Raw genomic sequence first — 21,546 nt, forward strand, 5'->3', positions numbered from 1 at the left:
TTAAACATTCTCACTGTCTTGGACCAACGTACCCTAATTCTGGAGCTGGTGCCATTGTAGGTTCAGGCAGGAATGAGAGTGCTCCAAGATGTAGCCAGTCACCCCAAGATTGCATCCATGCTTCTCTGTACCAACAGTTCAGACACCACTAATTTTCCTTTTTCTGAAACAGGGATGGATTAAAATTTTCCAGACACTCTTGCACGTGCCTCTCTTTCTGCCAATCTCTAGGGCTTTCTGGGGAGGGGTGTTGTTGGTACCAGCAGCATCCCTGTGACGCAGTGAACAGGCACAGAAAAAATACACAACCCAAACACCTAAACTAATCACCTCTGAAGAGGTGTGAACAGACCAAAACATGCCCCTCCTCTGCCAGCCTATCCCGGTGACTGTGAGGACTGCTTTTGGTTTTGACATCCACAGCACCTCCCTGATACTAGGAGATGCTGGAGCGCAGAACAAGAGAGAGGCTTTAACATGGCTTATTGATGCAATCAGGGCTTCTTCATGTTCTCCTGAATCCAGCTCAGGTAGCGAACCACATTTGTGTAAACACCAGGTACGTCTTTCTTACCACAGCCAACACCCCAGCTGATGATGCCAATGAGGGTAAAGCGGCCATCTTTCAGACAAACCAGAGGCCCCCCAGAATCACCCTGCGGTAGAAAAGAAAAACAAGGGAGTGAGAAGGACTGACCAGAGTAATTCTTAATCCTTAACGAGAGGAGTTTGTGAGATTCTGGTGCCTAATGAGGAAAATCCAAAATGGTGTATGCACACACTAGGAAAAATATATTTGGTAATTTGGTTTCCTTTAATAGGGCTCTAAATTTGTTCCTTATTTATTTATGAAAATATTTCTCTCTCACTTTTCCACCAAACGGGGGCTTAAGGTTTAACTAACAGAAATTAACAGGCAAATGAACTACACCAAGTTCAATTTTTAAAAATTAACGGACAGCATGCAAAATAAATCATCATAAACTAGAACAGGCCCTGCAGTCCAAACTCACACACTACATATTCTGGGTGTGTAAAGTGCCTTCAAGTCGCAGCCGACTTATGGCGACCCCTTTTTGGGGGTTTTCATGGCAAGAGACTAACAGAGGTGGTTTGCCAGTGCCTTCCTCTGCACAGCAACCCTGGTGTTCCTTGGTGGTCTCCCATCCAAATACTAACCAGGGCTGACCCTGCTTAGCTTCTGAGATCTGACAAGATCAGGCTAGCCTGGGCCATCCAGGTCACTACATATTATGTTCTATCAAAAGCCCTTGTGAACACTGCTGTCTTGCAGCCCTCCTCTGCCCCCCCAAAAAAACTGCTGTAGGGAAGGTTATATTCTGACCGCTTTATGAAGACCCCTCCAAAGAACCGGGGCTACTGCAGAAAAGGCTCCTTTATGGGCAGAGGCAGATCTTACAGTTCTGAGGCCAATTCATACATTACAGAGTACATAGGTTAAGCTTGGGGTACTCATCCTGTAGAACAGTAACATGTGGGTTATAAATTCCACTCCATTCCCATGTGTGTATGATACGATTAAGGCTACAACAAACATGGGAAAATGGGTTTAGCCTCACCTCCTCCCAATGCTGTTTTCTTGACCTGAAGTGGTCCAGATGGTGGGGCTATTTGACCTTTGGTGGGGCCGTGGCTCAGTGGTAGAGCATCTATTTGGCATGCAGAAGGTCCCAGGTTCAATCTCCAGCATTGCCAGTTAAAGGGACTAGGCAAGTAGGTGATGTGAAAGACCTCTGCCTGAGACTCTGGAGAGCGGCTGCCAGTCTGAGTAGACAATACTGACTTCAATGGACCAAGGGTCTGATTCAGTATAAGGCAGCTTCATGTGTTCATGACCTATTGGGGAAACCACCTGGCTGTTTGCTGTCAGAAACATGGTCCCACAGACCTTTGGTCTGATCCTGCAAAGCAATTCTCTTACTCTTAGAACTTGGGTTTACCTTGCAGGCATCATCCAGCTGCCTACTATCTCCTGCACACAACATGTTCTCTGTGACAGTCCTGTTAAAGAGTCGCTGGGGTGTGCAGTAGCTGTCCGGATATATCCTCACATGACCTTCCTTCAGACGTTCCGAGTAGAAGGGAGAAGCTGGTGAGAGAGGGGGAACATACCAAATGTGTAAGAACAATGTGTATGAATTGCCCATCCCTGCTCCAGTTCAATGACTTTTCACAACCTCCCCCACCCCTTGAAAAATCAAGACACAATAAGTTTGAGAAGAAGCAGAGACGCGTATGAGTTCTTGAAGGGTCAGGACTCAAATGATCTGACTTGCTCTAATGGAAGCCAGATGCCCTTCTGGTATATGAATGGCTCAGCCGCACAGAACAGTAAGTAACCAGACAAGAATGCAGCTGGTGGATATGGGCTACACCAAATTCCATTGATAAAAGAGGCTTGTTTACGGAGTTGCTATCGCCAAGGCCATTTCTCCAGCTACAAAAGGGATGAGACCTTTCCATCTAATCAAGAGGCCTGAATTTTAGCAAGTACAAAATCCATTCTACAGTGCCTCCAGTCCTGTCACAAGACAGGGGAGGAGCTGTGGCTCAGCGGTAGAGCATCTGCTTGGCATGCAGGCCCCAGGTTCAATCCCCGGCATCTCCAATTAAAGGGACTAGGCAAGTAGGTGATGTGAAAGTCTTCTGCCTGAGACCCCGGAGAGCCGCTACCGGTCTGAGTACACAATACTGACTTCGATGGACCAAGGGTCTGATTCAGTAGAAGGCAGCTTCATGTGTTCATGTATTTTAACCACCATAAATGGTGGATTGTCGGTGCCATAAAGGGTGGCATGGTGAGAGACCGATTACTCAGAACACAGAAATGGTGTAGGAAGAGATTCCAGCCGTTCAGTATAGAACTTTTCCACAGCACAGCTATAGTAGAAGAGGGTAATGGAACACAGCCATTCTTACATTCGTCCTGCTTGCCATAGCCGGAGATCTCACACTCTGTCCAGGCAGGCAGTTTCAGCCCAGGCTCCGGGAGGCAGACAGCTCGAACTGTGTCTGTTTCTTTTGCGCACTCTTCTGAGCTAGACTTCAGTTTCAGCAAAACTGGGGGCAGGGGGAGAGAGAAAGAATGCATAGGCATTACGACGGAAACGTTGCATCTGCTCCCACAAGTGCATCTGCTCCCACAAGTAAGCAGGGATGTGTCTTACTGATATCGTTGTCGTACGTGATTTGGTCAAAGTTTTCATGCCTAATGTATGTCTCCACTTCGAACTGCTGCTCATTTTCTTCAGGGGTCACTCGGGAAGTCCTACCCAATACAACCTTCAGGCGATTGACGAGGAATCTGCAGCATAGAAGATTATTCCGCTGAAGTCAGCAAGTTTCACGTACAACAACTCTTCTTTTGAAAGTGATGACTCCCCTTTCCTTGACCATCTAATAGGGTGAAAACGCATGGTCGCTTTAGCCTCCTTTATTCCCTGTTTCAGCAAGGATTCCACCAGGATCGAACGCATGTGTTTCACCGAACATGTGTTCGATCCAGGCTGAATCCTGGCTGAAACAGGGAATAAAGGAAGCTAAAGCGACCGTGCTTTTTTGCCCATATAGGACTTTAAGACCCACTTAAAACCATGATCTGAAAAGTTTACATAGCACAGAGGTTGAAAGTATGAGCTGGAAGCTTTTCTACTTTCATCATGGCCACGAACACACTGGGATGGCCTTCGGCAAACTTCCTCCTCCCCCTCCCCTGTGCACATTTCACAGATAATACTGGTCAATTTATAGATTATTAACATATGAGAGGCACTATGTGTCTTAGAAAAACTGTATTTGCACATGTTGACATAGCTTTTCTTTTCTATTTTGCTTCCATAGTCTAGGTTTTGAAATAAATTTGGAACGCTTTGCCAATGCAGAGAATGGAGGGAAAGGAGAAGCAGGGATGCAAGAAATATGCTGGTACTTATTCTAAAGATACATTAACCCACTTTTAAATCAAATAATCTCCAAGGTGGCTAAGAAGCAACAGATTAAAACAAAACTGCCACCTAAAAACTCAACCCGCATATCTCAGTGGTAAAGCATATATGTGCCATGAAGAAAGTCCAAAGGTTTAAATTTTGGCAACTCAAGTTAGCCAGGCCGGGAAGGATCCCTGCTTGGAGTCATGAAGCCGAGACTGATCTATGATCTGACTCATCAAGCAGCTGCCTGTGCTGCTGCTAGAAAACACAATATCTTGCCAAAGGAGGAAAAAAAACAGGATGCTATATCATTTCGAGTTTCTTGAAACCACAAGGGGGTTATAAACTCTGAAGAACAAAGTAGACTTCATAAAATATATTAATTTAACAAACTACTTCCATAGTACATTTAATAGCATACGCAAAACGAGGGGCCAAGGCTGAGTGGTAGAGCATATCCTTTGCATGCAGAAGGTCCTCAGGTTCAGTCCCTGGCATCCCCAGTTAAAAGGAACAGGTATTCTTCCTTTTTTTCTTGTGGGAAGCTTTAATGCCACCTGTCCAGAGTCCTGCAAGTCAGTGAGGTGGAAGATTTCTGCCCAAGGACCTGGAGAGCCACTGCCAGTCTGATTAGACAGTACTGACCTTGACAGACCAATGTTCTGACTTCGTATAAGGCAGATTCATGCGCTCATATGAAATATCAAACCTTTCCCTTTCAGTAGTAGTAGAAGAAGAGTTGGTTTTTATATGCCGACTTTCTCTACCACTTAAGGGAGACTCAAACTGGCTTACAACCACCTTCCCCTCCCCTCCCCACAACAGACACCCTGTGAGGCAGGTGGGGATGAGAGAGCTCTAAGAGATGCTGTGACTTGCCCAAGGACACCCAGCTGGCTTCGTGTGTAGGAGTGGGGAAACCAACCCAGTTCACCAGATTAGCCTCCGCCGCTCATGTGGAGGAGTGGGGAATCGAACCCGATTCTCCAGATCAGACTCCAAAGCTCCAACCACTGCTCTTAACCACTACACCACGCTGGCTCTCAGTAGGCTGTTGTGTCTCCACCCTTTTATGACTTCATGAAACACACTAGACAAAAGATACCTTCGAACTAATCCATTACCAAATTAAAAATATGGAAGATTTTGTAAACAGGGGTGGTGAATGTGAGATATTAACATAATGATATGTAAACAATATCATTCCTCCTTTCTCTATTTTTTCCTCATTCTACAAGGTGGCAGTGCTAATTATGTTAAAACGGCATAATATTTATGTATTTAATATACTTTCTTATGTATTTCCCCACCCCTCTTTCCTTCTGTAACCCACTTATAATTTAAAATCAATAAAAAATATTTATTAAAAAAAAAAAAAGTAGGCTGTTGTGTCCCTCCTGCAGGCAGCCCAGACTAGCTCTTGGGACCCTGACCTGGGATTAAGATTCTGGATGGACCATAGGTCTATGTTGCCAGGCTCCAGCTGAATCCGTTATCAGGCCCGGCTGCTATTGCAGCTGTGAGGACCCAAGGGTGGATCCACAGCGCCCCTTGTGCTGGCAAGAGTCATTGCAGGGTGGAGGATGCAGACACTCTACCAGGCCTCTGCTGCTCCAATCGAGGAGGATACAAATTCAACAGCTGTCGGGCCTCCAGGGGCACTGGGGTAACTGTTTCATGGCGCCTTATGTGTGCTACTCCATTTCAGCATATGAAATTCTGGTGGCATGCTGTAGATGAATGACAGCTCATCCTGCTGCTAAGAGACTTTATAGATAGCAGGAAATCCAGAGAAGGCACATCAGGCATCCTTGTTTCTTAAAAAGGTAACGGTCCCCTGTGCAAGCACTGGGTCATTCCTGACCCATGGGGTGACATCACATCTCGACGTTTACTAGGGAGACTTTGTTTACGGGGTGGTTTGCCAGTCATATTCCCTTTACCCCCAGCAAGCTGGGTCCTCATTTTACCGACCTCGGAAGGATGGAAGGCCGAGTCAACTTTGAGCCGGCTACCTGAAACCGACTTCCATCGCGATCGAACTCAGGTCGTGAGCAGAGCTTGGGCTGCAGTACTGCAGCTTACCACTCTGCGCCACGGGGCTCATACCCTTGTTCCTTACCCGTCCTCAAAACAATGGGCCGCCGAGAGGACCCAGCAGGAATTGATTAGGATCCCTCCACATAAGAAGTAATCTTCACGCACTCTGCGGTACTGAGCAAAAATGGCTGCCTGCCATGGGTGTGACTGGATGTCAGAATCGAGGCCTTCTAGGATCCGGAACCTGGGCTTGTTGCGCTTTCTCAATCCACAGGTGGCTGTAGAAGTGGGGGGGGGGGAAAGAAATTAAAAAGTTCCACAATGAGCAAGCCATTCCCTGAAGCTAACATTATTGCCAGGAAAGAGTCCTGGGCAGAAGACAAGGAGTGGATCTACACCTCAGAGTTAAACAGATAGAATGGAGATTCCCTTTCTCTGGGGAACTCTGGTAATTGTAGTCCTGTGTAATGGACCAAGCTCAAACTGCAATTCCCAAGATTTCTTGGGGAGGCGAAGTCATCATTAAACCCGTATAAAACTAATGGCAGGTCTGCCCCAGAGACTCCACCACAGTTCTAATGTGGACTGCATTAGGCTTGGCTGCAACCAACTAACAGTTCTGGCTCAGGCTGGGCAAAGAAGGGACGGCAGCAGCATTTCCTTACGGCAAGATGGCACACGGCAGAATTCCCAGCTGATTTTCCTGCCGTTCAGGATATGGCACCATGGTCTGATGTCATTGTCTGGATTCCTGTCATACACAAAAGAGAGAAAGGAATATTTCAGGGGTTGAACTGAATCAGACCCTCGGTCCATCAAAGTCAGTATTGTCTACTCAGACCTGCAGTGGCTCTCCAGGGTCTCAGGCAGAGGTCTTTCACATCACCTACTTGCCTAGTCCCTTTAACTGGAGATGCCGGGGATTGAACCTGGGACCTTCTGCATTCCAAGCAGATGCTCTACCGCTGAGCCACAGCCCCTCCCCTAATGTCAGGTCTGACCTTGGTTGGCTCTTCTCCAAGGTGCCAAGGATACGAATGGCGCCTCATTGGGAAGGGCCATGGCTCAGCAGCAGGGCATCTACTTGGCATGCAGAAAATCCTAAGCTCAACCTCTGCCATCTCCAGTTTAAAGATTAGATAGGCACCGGTCTTTCATACCACCTACTAAGACCCTGCGGAGCGGACAATACTGTGTGTGAGTAGACAATACTGCTGATGGACCAAGGGTCTGATTCACTATAAGGCAGCTTCATGTATTCATCTATGTCTGAATATGGACGCCAGTACAGAGTACCAGTAAGAAACCGGCTGAAATGGTACCTCCCATTCTCTGCTTTGGGTACCCCAAGAAGAAGAGTTGGTTTTATACTTTCACCCCTGAGTGTGGAGCATAGTTAAAATCCCCAAATCAGCCCTGAGGCTGTAGACCAGCCTTGCAGAACTTACTGCTTCATACAATACATTTTAAGTAAGTCTAGGTTAAAAGCATTATCCGTCACACTTGGGACACAAAGTGGGAGATCAGTAATGCTTTGCAAGGTTTTTTTAAAATTGTTACTAATGAGCAGCCCCACATGGCTGCTCTGAACTGGGAAGGTGATGCTTGGGGGGATTTAACTCTTTCCTCCTGTATAATTTTCCCCAAATACATGCTCTCCACAACTGCAGTTATCTTAATAGATCATGGTGGGTAGCCAGTGTTAATCTGTCTCTAGCAGTAGAAAAGAGCAAGACTAACAAAATTTCTGTCAGGGTATGAACTTTCATGACTCACAGCCCACTTCTTCAGGTATCTTCTTCAAGTATCTGAAGAAGTGAGCTGTGAGTCACGAAAGCTCATATCCTGCCAGCAATTTTGTTAGCCTTGAAGGTGCTACTGGACTCTTGCTTTTTTCTACTGCAGTTATCTTGGGTTGGGAAGAAAAGTACAGATGGACCATGTACTAATTGCTAGAGACATACCTCCCTCCTTCTCACATTATGAGAAGACAAGAGTCACTGGAAAAGACAGTCATGCTAGGAAAAGTTGAGGAGAGCAGGAAAAGAGGAAGACCCAACAAGAGATGGATTGACTCAATAAAAGAAGCCACAGCCCTCAATTTGCAAGATCTGAGCAAGGCCGTCAAAGACAGAACATTTTGGAGGACTTTAAATTATAGGGTCGCCATGAGTCGGAAGCGACTTGACAGCACTTAACACACACAGAGAAATGGGGGACACCGTTTACCGGCAGTAGTTGTGGCTGCCAAGGCCTAGCTGCCGTGCGTTGGTCTTCCTGGCTGTGTAGAACTGGCCAGTAAGGATTTTGGAGTCCCATTTCAGGCAAGTGGCCCCAGATTCTGTGTGGCTGTGGCCGCCTCGATATGTGGTGCCCTTTCCAGAAACACAGGTGTCTCTTCCTGTGACAAAAGTAAGAAAAATTGCAGGTTTAATAGGAAATAGCCAGTTATGAGAATGGAACAACATAAAAGTAAAGATTCATCCTCTCCCTCCTTCCCTCTGTTGTCTTTTTCACTGTGTGAGATTATAAGATCCTTGGGACAAGCACCCGTCTGTTTAATTATAAAACTCTGTAAAGTGTCGCACCGTTTGTCAAGACAGCTCTATCAAAGAAGAGCTGAAGTACAAGATTAGACTCAACATTAGTTAGGTGGCATTTAAAATACGTCTACAACAGTGATGCAAATGGGGGGGGGTTTCTCTTGTAGGCAATGTGGGTGTGGTCATAAGAACATAAGAAAGGCCCTGCTGGATCAGACCAAGGCCCATCAAGTCCAGCAGTCTGTCACACAGTGGCCAACCACGTGCCTCTAGGAAGCCACTCACAAGACGAGTGCAGCAGCAGCACCTAAGATAATAGGCATGCTCCTCTGATACTAGAGAGAATAGGTATGCAGCATGACTAGTATCCATTCTAATTAACAGCCATGAATACCCCTCTCCTCCATGAATATGTCCACTCCCCTCTTAAAGCCCTCCAAGCTGGTCTTCTTTCACCTTCCCCCATTTAGCCCAACTAATAGTTGTGAACTCAGTCTCACATCCCAAAGGAAATGGTGTCCTGCCAAAGGCTTCATATGTACCAGGAATAGGGTTTCAATTTTTGGTTTAAATCCTGAAGAAAAATGTCTCTGGGCACAAGCAAAAGCATTTCCCTCACCTCTGACCAAGTGCAGCTCAATCTTACCCTGCACCCTTAGAGAAAAGAGAACCAGCAGCAGTAGCAACAATAGCTTATACTGGGATAAGTGTACTACTGGTAAAGTTGAGTATGGGATTCAGAACCAGAAAGTGAACTGTGACTATTCAATTATTTCGTACTAATTCAATCAACAGCTGGAACAGAGGTGACAAAGGCTGAATTTCCCTTGAAAATGAAAGCCTGGGCAGCCAGATGATCTGCCTACAAATCCCACCTCATCTCCCCCACCCCCGCAATGCCATTTTCAAGGCCCAGTCTTCACTTTCCCTTTAGAAGGAACCATCAGCCATGCACTTACTGTGGGAGCAGGAAAAGATGCTGCAATACTCCGAGGAATACAATCCTGATTTAAAAACATGACACCAGGGTTTGATGTCCCCATCTGGATTTCTAAAGAGAGAAAGTATGAAGGTACGGTTTAGCACCATCAAAGTGGCAAATTAAGCATTTTTTTTAAAAGCCCCACAGCCTCACAAAAGCCAGACTTCATAGGAAAAAATATATTCATATAGGGACCCGTGTTTGATAATTGTAGCTCCCTCAAACTTAGACAGGGGCAGGGTCGGTGCCAGTCATTTTTGCGCCTTAGGGCAAGGCTAACTATTTGTGTGTCCCACCCCCATTGCTAACCAATTTTCAAAAACAGATGTCCCGTAGAAAAATTAAAAACACAAAACTTTTTATAAGATGTTATAATTAATTACATTCCATAGCACTGTTGTGGTGAAGGTAAAGGTCCCCTGTGCAAGCACCGGGTCATTCCTGACCCATGGGGTGGCGTCACATCCTAACGTTTACTAGGCAGACTTTGTTTACAGGGTGGTTTGCCAGTGCCTTCCCCAGTCATCTTCCCTTTACCCCCAGCAAACTGTTGTGGTACTTACATTAAAATAAAAAAAACATAAATTGTCAGTTGCATTTTCCCCCAAGAAACTAATCTGTTTAAAATGGTGCCCCTCAGGCCAGTTCTGAGCCCCTCTGAGGTCTGCGCCCTAGGGGACCGCCTAGTTTGCCTAATGGTAGCACTGGCCCTGTATATGGGGGAGCAATTTAGGCACAGGTGTCCCTGTGAAAGAGGGATGGAATATTTGGTGGGCTCAGTCTGCAGACCAGCGCCAAGTCCGTCCTCTCACCGGCAGTAGTTGTGATTGCCAAGACCCAGCTGCATGGCATCCGGCCGGTGCCCATTGTACTGCTTCTCTTCCAAGGCATTAAGGTACCAGTTTAAGCACTCGACTCCACTATCAGTCATGCTCCACTTTCCCCTGTATTTTACTCCTTTATCCTTGTAACATGTGGCTTCGGCATCTGGACCAGAATAAGAAAACAGAGTCGCTCGTGTTCGTCCACTTGGCTGTTGCAAGTTCCTTGCGGCAGGGCCAAAACACAGAGGGCATTTCTGCACACGCATCTGCTCCAGAGTCAGCCCTGCGCTGGCAGATCATGAATAATTAAATTAAATGCTCAGACAGAACGAACCTTTTTTCATCAATGGTGGACATGTAAGAAAACTCAAAAGTATTGGAAGCTAATACACAAAGTGATAAAAGAGTTGACACAAACGAATTTTGAACGGGAAGCAAAGTACTTTCTCCTGGGAATAATCCCAACTCAAATTCAATTGACGCATAAGGAGCTATATTAATATGCGGCGGTGGCGAGAATGTGTTCGCAATGAAATGGAAGGACAGGAAGACACCTGAATTAACAATGTGGATTACAAAAATGCAGGAATATGCATCTATGTCAAGACTCTCAGCTTTGCTTCAACATAAGATGATTGATGAATATAAACAAAGATGGCAACCTTTTTATGACAGATATTCGTGACCTAATGTTTTTTCCTCGCTTTAAGAAACAGTATCGGCTATACAGTGATAGACAATGAAAGAGCTACCATTACCTAGAAATTAAAAGTTTCGTAATATGTTTGATAAGCAAAACGATGTAAAGTATGTTTTGAAGCAGCAGAAAGAGAATCAGAAATCAAAAGGTTCAATTATGGTATAACATAACAATATAAGTAGCAGTAATAGTGGAATTATGGATGAATGTTTTATTTAAGAAAAGAATTAGGGCTTCAATCAAGAAAGTGATGAGGGTTGCGGCTGCGCTAAAGGAAGGCAAGAAGTGATGTATATTCTTTTCTTTTTAAATTCTCTTTCCCCTTCCCCATATTTTTCCTTTCTGTACCCTGGAAAATTTAATAAAATATTCCCAAAAATTAATAATTAAATTAGAATAGCAGACTGGATGAGCCATTGGTTCTGGGGTCTGTATGGGACTAGAGTGAAACTTGTACCTGATTATCTCATGGGAGCAGGAGATACATTCACAGCCCATAATGACTGTTTGGCTTATGCTGAGTCTTGCTTTTTCTCTCCTCCCTGGGGTGGGGGAGGTTACACACTACAGCTATTGTAGCTCCCAGACTGAGCAGTGAAGCAGCAAACTCTCACAAAGGGTGTCCACAAGCAAGTCTTGCTGCCCCTCCCTAATCTGTGTGTGTGTTAAGTGCCGTCAAGTCGCTTCTGACTCATGGCGACCCTGTGAATGAAAGTCCTCCAAAATGTCCTATCTTTGACAGCCTTGCTCAGATCCTGCATATTGAAGGCTGTGGCTTCCTTTATTGAGTCAATCCATCTCTTGTTGGGTCTTCCTCTTTTCCTGCTGCCCTCAACTTCTCCTAGCATGATTGTCTTTTCCAGTGACTCTTGTCGTCCCAAAATACAATAGCCTCAGTTTAGTCATTTTAGCTTCTAGGGTCAGTTCAGGCTTGATTTGATCTATAACCCACTGATTTGTTTTTTTGGCAGTCCTCGGATCTGTAACACTCTCCTCCAACACCACATTTCAAAGGAATCTATTTTCTTCCTATCAGCTTTCTTCACTGTCCAGCTTTCACACCCATACATAGTAATAGGGTATTCGATGGCATGACACATCCTTACACTTCAAAATATTTTCTACCTCCTTCATGGCTGCCCTTCCCAGTCTCAATCTCCTTCTGATTTCTTGGCTGCAGTCTCCCTTTTGGTTGATGGTGGAGCCAAGGAATAGAAAGTCTTCAACAATTTCAATTTCCTCATTGTCAACCTTAAAGTTGTGTAATCCTCCTGTAGTCATTACTTTTGTTTTCTTGATGTTCAGCTGTAGTCCTGCTGTAGTCCCTAATCTGCTACACAGGGATAATCATCCTAACCTGCCTTATCAAGATGTAGTAGGGATTTCTAAAATGCACTTTGAGCACTCTAAAATGCTCTACAAAACACCAAATGTTGTTGTGAACTTCAGTGTTGGATACTTCATAGAAGACTGGACTTACAGTAGGGAGATCCAAGTTCAAATCCTGTCCCAGCCAATACACTTAGTGGCTAATCTTGGTCCCGTCAAGAGTTATATTAGGTGATGTGGAACACAGGCAGGATACTGCTGCTGTAGCCATTTGTGGGCTTCCTAGAGGCACCTGTTTGGCCATTGTGTGAACAGACTGCTGGACGTGATCCAGCATGGCCTTTCTTATGTTCTTAGTTTCCATTCTCTTTAGGTGCTTGTGGGGATAAAATAGGGGAATCACTTTTTACCCCATCCTAAGTACCCTGGAGGAATAGAAGGCTAATGTTAAAATGTGTGGAAAGAAGAACAGTGTGAGACTGGAAGGTCTGTATTGGAGTTAATTTCCCCCATGCAATCTGAAGCTACTATAGGAGACCCTGGTCTATGTTCCAGACAATGCAGTGTATTCTATGCTGCCACTGTGAAAATCTGCACCAAGGTGCACAGTGCTACCTACACAATGCTACCTAAGTTCTGCAAACTGTGCCCTGACCTATTTTCAATTGCCAGATTTCTACAGGTGGCAAAGCTAAGGATCTGCAGAATGCAGAAGGCACTAAGGAGTAAGAAAGGAAGGGAGGACAACAAGAGTGATCTATTAGCAGCAAGAATACAGAGATTAAGATCCAGAGCAAGGCACTGGAAACCAGGTAAGGCACAGAAATAGCGCCCCCCCCCAACGTGAGTAATAGGACATCTGCAACGCCTGCCCAACTCTCTTAAATTTATTTTGAGAAAATACTATACCTGCTGAATTTCACAACTATACATACCAGGATGGCATACTCACCAATCTCACACCTCTCCCCAGAGAAGATCGGGAGGCAGGAGCAGATGAAGTGGCTGGGGGAGTACAATGCCTCCTGACAGATGCCCCTGTTGTTGCATTGTGCATGAGCACAGGCTGCCAGACAAAAACCAAACATGGACACTCTCTATTTTGTAATTGATATGAATATTTTAATCGCTTCCCCGTATTCACAAATCTGATTAGCAGTCACATATAAAGTCCGCTGCTTAAAGTTGGGTCATCAGCACAGGAGCAACTAAGTACAACAAAATGCAAAATTATATATTTAGTGCTACAATAACAAGAACACAGTGTGACACATCACAATATACACATGAAAGACTCTACTATCCTAATCCTAATGTATACGATGCAAAAGGATTGGAGGTACCTTTTTTGGACTTCCCCTTCTACTTTCTGGATGGTACCTGCTTTGGACCAAGATGCAACTATTGTAGCATTCAATATATAATTTTGCACTTTGCTGTACTTAGTCGCTCCTGTGCTGATTTCCAAATCTCTTGGTACTAGTGCAGAGGTGTCTTTTTTTGTTAGTAAAGTTGGGTCATGACAACTAGATTATTTTTAAATTTTTAATCTTTAGTGAATTTTAGTTTCTTAAATATTAGTCAAGAATTTTAACCAGGTATTGTCTTTTTAAAATCTATGTAATCTTTTATCTCATGTATAGATGATACAAATGTTTTACTGGCATATGCCCCCTCATACTGAGAATGGGACCCAACAGGGAAAGAGAAAAGACAGAAAAGCTCCTACAAGGAGATAATCCCTCAATCACCTCTCATGAGCAAAATTTTGTACGGCTGCAATGAAAATTCGTTGCCACAGAGTAGTCTCTTAGTCCAAATGGCAGATGTAACTTGGATGTTATTTATTTATTTATTTTAAGTGATTTAAGACTCGGACTGTAAACCTTTGTCGATAAGATCATTTTAGTCCATGTATCTTGTTTTATCTGGCCAAGGGCCGAAAATGAACTATCTATCTATCTGCATATGCTGTAGTAATAAATCTGATTCTGAACATGGACACACTCAGTTTCCTCTTTACATGGTTGTTTGGATTCTCCTGCCCATATTTCCACTGCAGACTTCAACTGGCTTAGTCCTCATCCCCAAGGGGAACAAAGCCTAAGAATACATTACGACACTTATGCATCCTTCTGATCTTTACTCTCGAACTGATCATTGGGGTTTACCGCACCAAACATCCCAAATGTTTTCTGGGCTGTATAAAAGCCGTATTTTCAGCACTCAACGTACCTTTTTTCCCTGTTTGGTTGTGGAACCATTTTTAAAGCGCCAAAAAGTCATACCTTCTGGAAACCCTTTTCTGGTGAATTCCCCCCCTCATCTCCATGACACCTTCCCCACAGGTTCAAAGGGTTGAGAATGTTGCTGCAAATCCCAACGTTAACACCCACTTTCCCCATGTTTCCCCTCACTGACTCCAACCCCCCCTTTCCAGTTCATGTTTCCCGGCGGCCATTTCATTTCCTTCCAACTCTGTGGGAAACTGGATTGTAAATTCCATGGGGCAGAACCTCTTTTGTTGTTATTCTAACTGCTACACCACACTGGCTGTTTATACTGATGAGATCCCAAAGGCACTTTCACACACGTTGAATAATGCACTTTCAATGCACTTTGCAACTGGATTTTACTGTGTGAAATGGCAAAATACACTTGCAAATGATTGCTAAAGTGCACTGAAAGTGGATTGCAAATGTAGAATTCAGTGGGTGTAAAAGTGTCTTGGGTCTTGTGGCTCTTCAAAAATGAATTGTGGCAATAAGCTTTTGTATCACAATAAATCTGTCAGGCTTCAAAGTTACACAAGGCTCTGTCCACTCCCAGGAACATCTCTGTGGAATATATACAGATAGTGCCATTTAAAGAAACAAGCATTACAGTGCCATAGCAATTTCTCATGTTTTTTTTTTTAATGAAGGAGAAAACAGTAGCGGCAAGGAGCTGATAGAAGGGAAATGGTGCTGATGTGGGCAAGACCTTTGAAATGTGCACCTTCTCATTCAGATGGTGTGCAAATACACTTTGGCCATTTTTGCATGGTAATTAGCAACGTGTTCCGAGCTGAATTGCCCTGCATATTTTAAATTTTGCATGCTGAACCGTCATTTCGGAAGTGACTGCGAAGCCGGCGCATACCTACTTCATATTACAAAAGAGCCCATTTAACACAACCTTTGATGTTTGCCACGAAGAATCCCGCTCAAGGAACAATGCAAAACAAAAAGAGCTTTGAGCGAGCATCAAAATTGACCATGCAAAAATGGCCTTTGACTACATTCTTTCAGAAAACATCACGGTAAACCATTTTGAGAAAGAGCATGCCAAGGACAGGGAAAACCTGGGAAGTGGATGATTAGAGGCTGATATCATGTGGATGCTCCCAAAAACAGCACTCCAATTTGGAAGCAAATGCAAAGAAAAAATGTCTGTGTGGAAGGAATCTTTGTTGAAACTATTTTTCAGTACATTTTGGAATGTTGGTCTTCTTCCTGCTTTCCCCAGGAGTCTTTGAAGGGAACCACGACAGTTTTTCATTCTTCAACCAATCTCAGTACATTCCAGTTTCTGTCTCATGCACAATCCAGACCTACCTCTAACAGGCACTGCATGGCAGCGGCTGAAGCCATCCTCACACCGACAGTATTCGATTCTTTTCTTTTCTCGACGTAGCCAGCTTTCCATTTCATGGAAAATTCGTCGGGTTGATGGGTCAAAACATATGGCTGCAGTCAAGAAATAGGAAGACCTCAGAAGACAGACCCTGCAAAACTCCATTTACACCCACCCCATTTTCCTTCTCAACAATCTGTGCCTCCTAAATGCCCCCCTTTCTTTGTCTTGCTTTTTCCTCCCTCTATTGTATGCGGGGTGTAAAATTATTTGTAGTCTCTCCAGGGATACTTGTGCTGTTCAGAGGGAAGGGAAACGCCTTCCTTCTCTTCTAAATTCTTGGCAAGATTCACAAGTTTTGTCACATTACCCATAGATGAAATATCCAAAAATAATATATAAAGTTCTGTTCTTAACTTGCACACACACAGAATTGTCATGCAAACAAAAAATTTCGCACCCTGATAAGATCAGAACTTTCTAACAAAGCAAGTTTCCAGTTCTCATTTCTGCAGAGAAAAGAATGACAACCAAATCAACCAAAGCTAGAAACAACAGGACAGGAGTGAAGTTCCTCTAGTGGTCTTACAGGAAAACCCTTAATAGAGTTACACACTTCTAATTTCATTGACTTTGATGGACTTAGAAGGGCATAACTGTGCTCAGGATTGCACTGTTAGGGTCCTGAGTAGATGATGCAGATATAATGATGTACATTCAGTCAAAGAATACACACATACAGCACCACAATTCAAGCAGCCAAAAACACTTGAAGTTTATCGTTGTGGATTCTTGTTACCACTCAACACAGACAGTTAGAGCTAAACTACACAATATGCTTCTCCACTAGTCAGAGTTCCCATGAGCTGGCTCATTTTCCCCACAGCCCCATGGAAGCTGTGGGGAATTTACTTACTCAAGCATCACAGGGTCTGATTCAGATTGGGACCGCAGCACCTACCAAGGAGGGATTCCCCCCTGCACCGTTTCCCCCAAGCTTAAACAACCATTGTGGGGCTGCAATATTATTGTTTTTCTCTACACTACAAATGTGAAATTCGGCACACATGCTTGTGTTTTCCTATAGGAGGGTGAGTTGAGTGTGTGGAATGTTAAGAGTTAACTCTCCCTCGATATTGTCGCCCACTTTTGACCTCCTCCCCACTATGTATGTTGGTCCACATAATATAAGAGTGTGGTGCTTTATATCTCACACCTGATTACGTAAATAATATTTTATATGACTAAGCAGAAATGATTTGTCAGTCTCAAAATCTGCTATTCCAAAAGCTGATGTTTAAATTTGATTGTCTTGATTAGTGTGGCTAGGCCTACCACTATGGTTTTGCATAACCTGACACCTTTAATGGCTAGAAAATCTATCAACTAGCAGAAGGATTAGTGAAGCAATGAAGAGAGAAAAAGAATGCTGGGAATTGGTTCTTGTAGGTTATCCGGGCTGTGTAACCGTGGTCTTGGTATTTTCTTTCCTGACGTTTCGCCAGCAGCTGTGGCAGGCATCTTCAGAGGAGTAACACTGAAGGACAGTGTGAAGGACTGAAGGAGTAACACTGAAGGACACTGTCCTTCAGTGTTACTCCTCTGAAGATGCCTGCCACAGCTGCTGGCGAAACGTCAGGAAAGAAAATACCAAGACCACGGTCACACAGCCCGGATAACCTACAAGAACCAATGAACTCTGACAGTGAAAGCCTTTGACAATATTTAGAATGCTGGGAAGTTTAGCAGATCTGAATCTTGGAGGCAAACTGGGCAGATGTGGCTGCAATTACTGCTTTTTGAGGAATATGGAGCAGGATTAATTGTTGTGCTGCCAGTTTTAGGAGCCTGCTTTTCCCCCCAATATGCTCTGCTTATACATTTGTAAATAAACATATGATTCAGGAACCATCAGTTTCAAACGCTCTGCCTTGTTACAAGAGAACAGACGTTTTCAAGAGGCCGCCTCTGGAATTTCCTTATATTTGGGAACATGGGATGAGCTCTCCAACCGCCACTATATCCCACAACAAGAAACAGCTGACCTTCTCTGTCCACAATACTTCTTACTATCCCTGACCCTACAAAGCCCATTTCTCTCTAGCCTCTACAAACCTCTCTGTCCATTCCCATTCCCCTAGATCTTGTCAAAAGAATTCCACATCTACTGAAACTTCAGATTTAATCCATTGCGTCAGATTTCCACAATTGCTTAATTCTAGTTGCCGAACCAGAGATGTCCTGGGGCACAGAACTTAGTTGTAGATATTTTGAGCATGTAGTACTCTTAGAGCAAGCTCAGAGCAGTCTTTGCATGAGGTCCCCCTTTTGCATTTGGAGATGGGTCCGTGTTGAGCTGTTCTGTGCTCAGCTTGCATGGCTCTCTGCTGTAAGCTTTGCTCCTTACCGCTTGATCGAGCACCTCTTTTAGTACGCAGGGGCACTTCCTACAGGGAGAGAAATGAGATTTTTTAAAAAAAGACACAGGTACCATAAGAAGTCACTTATAGACTACTGCTATTTCCCAAGCTCTAGAGGAGCTTGCAGCATAGACCTGCAACATCAGAGTACCATGCATAGCCAGTCCAGAGCTGAGCATGAGCAGCTTATAGGCCTCAAACTGCCTGGAGAGCCAGCATGGTGTAGTGGTTAAGAGCAGTGGTTTGGAGTGGTGGACTCTGATCTAGAGAACCGGGTTTGATTCTCCACTCCTCCACGTGAGTGGCGGAGGCTAATCTGGTGAACTGGATTTGTTTCCCTGCTCCTACACACAAAGCCAGCTGGGTGATCTTGGGCTAGTCACAGCTCTGATAGAGCTCTCTCAGTCCCACCTACCTCACAGGGTGTCTGTTGTGGGAAGAGAAGGTGATTGTAAGCCAGTTTGATTCTGCCTTAAATGGTAGAGAAAGTCAGCATATAAAAACCATTCTTGTTGTTCTTCTTTTTATTTAAGCAACCACTCTTTGAAAAATTAACCAAAAGTGGTTTATAGCACAATTAGTCACAGCTGTATCCATAAGGGAGGTCTAGCCTCTCAGTGATATTTTGATTAATTTTCATTTTTCAAACAAGTTTCTCGTTACAGACCTGACATGAGTTAAACCACTCAGTGCTGTAGATACAAAAGTCAAGGATGCCCAGAGGTCTCCTGAGGACTTTTGCTTATTTCTGTATCCTCTGAAGTTCCCTGGATGTTTCATTCAAGCAAAAGCTCCCTCCTTGGCCTTAAGATTTTGTGGAAATTCTTAGTCATCAATACAACAGAATCACAAAACGGAGACAGCAGCCAAATGCCCTTCTAGTTTCCTAGGCTGGTTTTCACTCACTTAATTCAAATCATAAGGCCAGACACAGCAACTAATAGGGGGTTCCCAGCAAAAAATGTCTCATCCTAGCCTACTGTTTGGGGGAAACCAACTCTGCAGCACAAACAGCATTTTCCTGCTGGCGTGCCAAGGTACCTACAAAGCCTATTTGTAGGTACCTACAAAGCCTTCTGGCAGCAGAAGGGGAGAGAAACCACAGCAAAAAATACAGGCTTGATGGCAAAGCCTTACCCGACACTGGAAAGTGGCGATGGCTCCCAACAGCAGCAAAAGTGGGAAGAGTTCCTGTTCCAGTTTCATGGTAATGCTTTCCCCTCCAGAAGTCAAAAATCTAAAAAAGGGGGGGAGAGGAAGAAGTCAACACCTAGTAAAGCTCCAATGAAACAATCTCAGATCCACATCCGGAGCAGAGGTTGTACATTGCGAACACATGAACCAAACAGAACAGCTTCCCTGCAGGAGCTCTGCTAGCATTAACAGAACACACAACAGATGGAGGGGGGAAGATCTGCTGGTTCAAGAGCTGAAAAGCAGAGCAGCCGCTGCAGCCCAGAAATGTTTACTGGCGGATTTAAAGCCAGACCCAACTGCTCAAGTAGTTTAACCCTGTCTTGCAGTGTTACCCCAGGCTTGTAGTTTCCATCCTGTTCCCTCGCTTTGGCTGGCTGCTGCTGAAAGAAGGTTACTTGGCTTGAGAAATCTGGCTCGTGGATTGTCTCCGTCACTGGTGCTTTGGCCTCCTTGACTCACTTCCCTGTAACCACAACAGCCTTCCAAACTGTTTGAGCAGCTCCAGGAGTCAGGCCCATTCCAGCTCTTTGTAGAGTTGCCAGGTCCCTCTTCACAATTGGTGGGAAGATTTTGGGGCAGAGCCTGGGGACAGCAAGGTTTAAGGAGAGGAGGGACTTCAATGCCATAGAGCCTAATTGCCAAAGTGGCCATTTTCTCCAGGTGAACTGATCTCTATCGGCAAGAGATCAGTTGTAATAGCAGGAGATTGCCAGCTAGTACCTGGAGGTTGGCAACCCTAGTTCTTTGGGCTGCTACCCTCGCATTTTTACAGCATTGCCCTCTTTATTTCATTGGGGCCCCCGCAGCCACACTCATCGTTGTGGCGGCTGCCAGCTAGTCCATCTTCTTCCAAGAAAGAATTTGTGCTTCCCTCTTGTTTGTCCTAAGCCTTTCGCTATCCAAAAACTGTCCTGTATAGAGATGTAAGTACAGGTTTCTAGGACGAGTAGTGGCGAAAACACCCTTCTGCAGAGGTCCACTGGAGATTGCAAATTCCCAAAAGCAATGTGAGATAATTATATTACTGGTTTTATTGACTGGGGCAAGGATATAGATTTAATGCATTATAAACTGTTAATTAGATCCTCTCCTCCCCCCAGTCAGGGAACCCTCTGCTAATGAGACGGTGGGTAAGGACTGCCCCTACTTGCTGGGAGGAAGAACCTAATTAACATAAACGCTTGTTAGTGTTAGTATTAATTAAACATTGTCTATATACTTGGGGCCTAATACATAAGCCTGGATTAAAATGGAAGAAGTGAAGAGAGCCAAACAACAATCTACAGTGCAATCCCAAACAGAGTTACATCCTTCTAAGTCCACTGAAATCAATGGGTTTAGAAGGGAATAATTCTGTTTAGGATAGAATGCACATACACATGAAGCTGCCTTATACCGAATCAGACCTTGGTCCATCAAAGTCAGTATTGTCTACTCAGACTGGCAGCGGCTCTCCAGGGTCTCAGGCGGAGGTCTTTCACATCACCTACTTGCCTAGTCCCTTTAACTGGAGATGCCGGGGATTGAACCTGGGACCTTCTGCATGCCAAGCAGAGGCTCTTCCACTGAGCCACAGCCCCTCAAGGGCTCAGTGGAAGAGCAGAAGGCTCTATTCAAAACATAGTTTGTAAATCTCAGAACACAGGTAGGGTTGTGCTACTCAAAAAAAACATAAATGAGGATCACAATGAGAGGTACCACAATAATACAAATCAATCACTTTTCTTGTTCTTTGAACAGGCATCACCTTAATCAAATAGAGGGCTAAAATGATTTGCAAGAGGAACATCTCTGAATCCAGTGTCTGCATCAAATTCCACAGGACAGCCAGTTCACAGCAGATGAGCAACAGCACCGTCTGCATCTCTGCCTGGGGTCCTTCAACAATCAGGCCAACAATTTAAGAGACTTTTCATCTTTCACCCTAAGACTGAATTCAGCCTCTG

At 44.5% G+C, this 21,546-nt stretch overlaps 1 protein-coding gene and 1 non-coding gene across 2 annotated transcripts; both read right to left on the reverse strand.

The window, feature by feature from the left end:
* Nucleotides 1-494: 494 nt before the first annotated feature.
* Nucleotides 495-19,609, reverse strand: PLAT (plasminogen activator, tissue type). The gene is made up of 13 exons (XM_056859978.1): nucleotides 19,541-19,609; nucleotides 18,391-18,430; nucleotides 15,965-16,096; nucleotides 13,321-13,434; nucleotides 10,328-10,502; nucleotides 9,489-9,584; nucleotides 8,220-8,387; nucleotides 6,656-6,741; nucleotides 6,073-6,268; nucleotides 3,189-3,325; nucleotides 2,941-3,081; nucleotides 1,962-2,110; nucleotides 495-656 (listed from the first exon to the last, which is right to left on the reverse strand). Exons 1-13 carry the CDS (start codon nucleotides 19,607-19,609, stop codon nucleotides 495-497), a joined length of 1,665 nt encoding a protein of 554 aa, XP_056715956.1.
* Nucleotides 6,899-6,970, reverse strand: TRNAS-GGA (transfer RNA serine (anticodon GGA)). Its single transcript has one exon. It is a non-coding gene; the product is annotated as a tRNA-Ser (tRNA).
* Nucleotides 19,610-21,546: the final 1,937 nt, after the last annotated feature.

The sequence above is a fragment of the Euleptes europaea genome, chromosome 14 (assembly GCF_029931775.1).
Source record: "Euleptes europaea isolate rEulEur1 chromosome 14, rEulEur1.hap1, whole genome shotgun sequence".
In the NCBI taxonomy this organism is placed as follows: domain Eukaryota; kingdom Metazoa; phylum Chordata; class Lepidosauria; order Squamata; family Sphaerodactylidae; genus Euleptes; species Euleptes europaea.

Coding starts and splice junctions, on each gene's coding strand:
- PLAT (XM_056859978.1), bottom strand. CDS start 19,609: ATGAAACTGGAACAGGAACTCTTCCCACTTTTGCTGCTGTTGGGAGCC. Junction 8,388..9,488: donor TTTTCCTGCTCCCACAGTAA/GTGCATGGCTGA, acceptor TGTCACAGGAAG/AGACACCTGTGTTTCTGGAA. Junction 657..1,961: donor AGCTGGATGATGCCTGCAAG/GTAAACCCAAGT, acceptor TTTCTACCGCAG/GGTGATTCTGGGGGGCCTCT.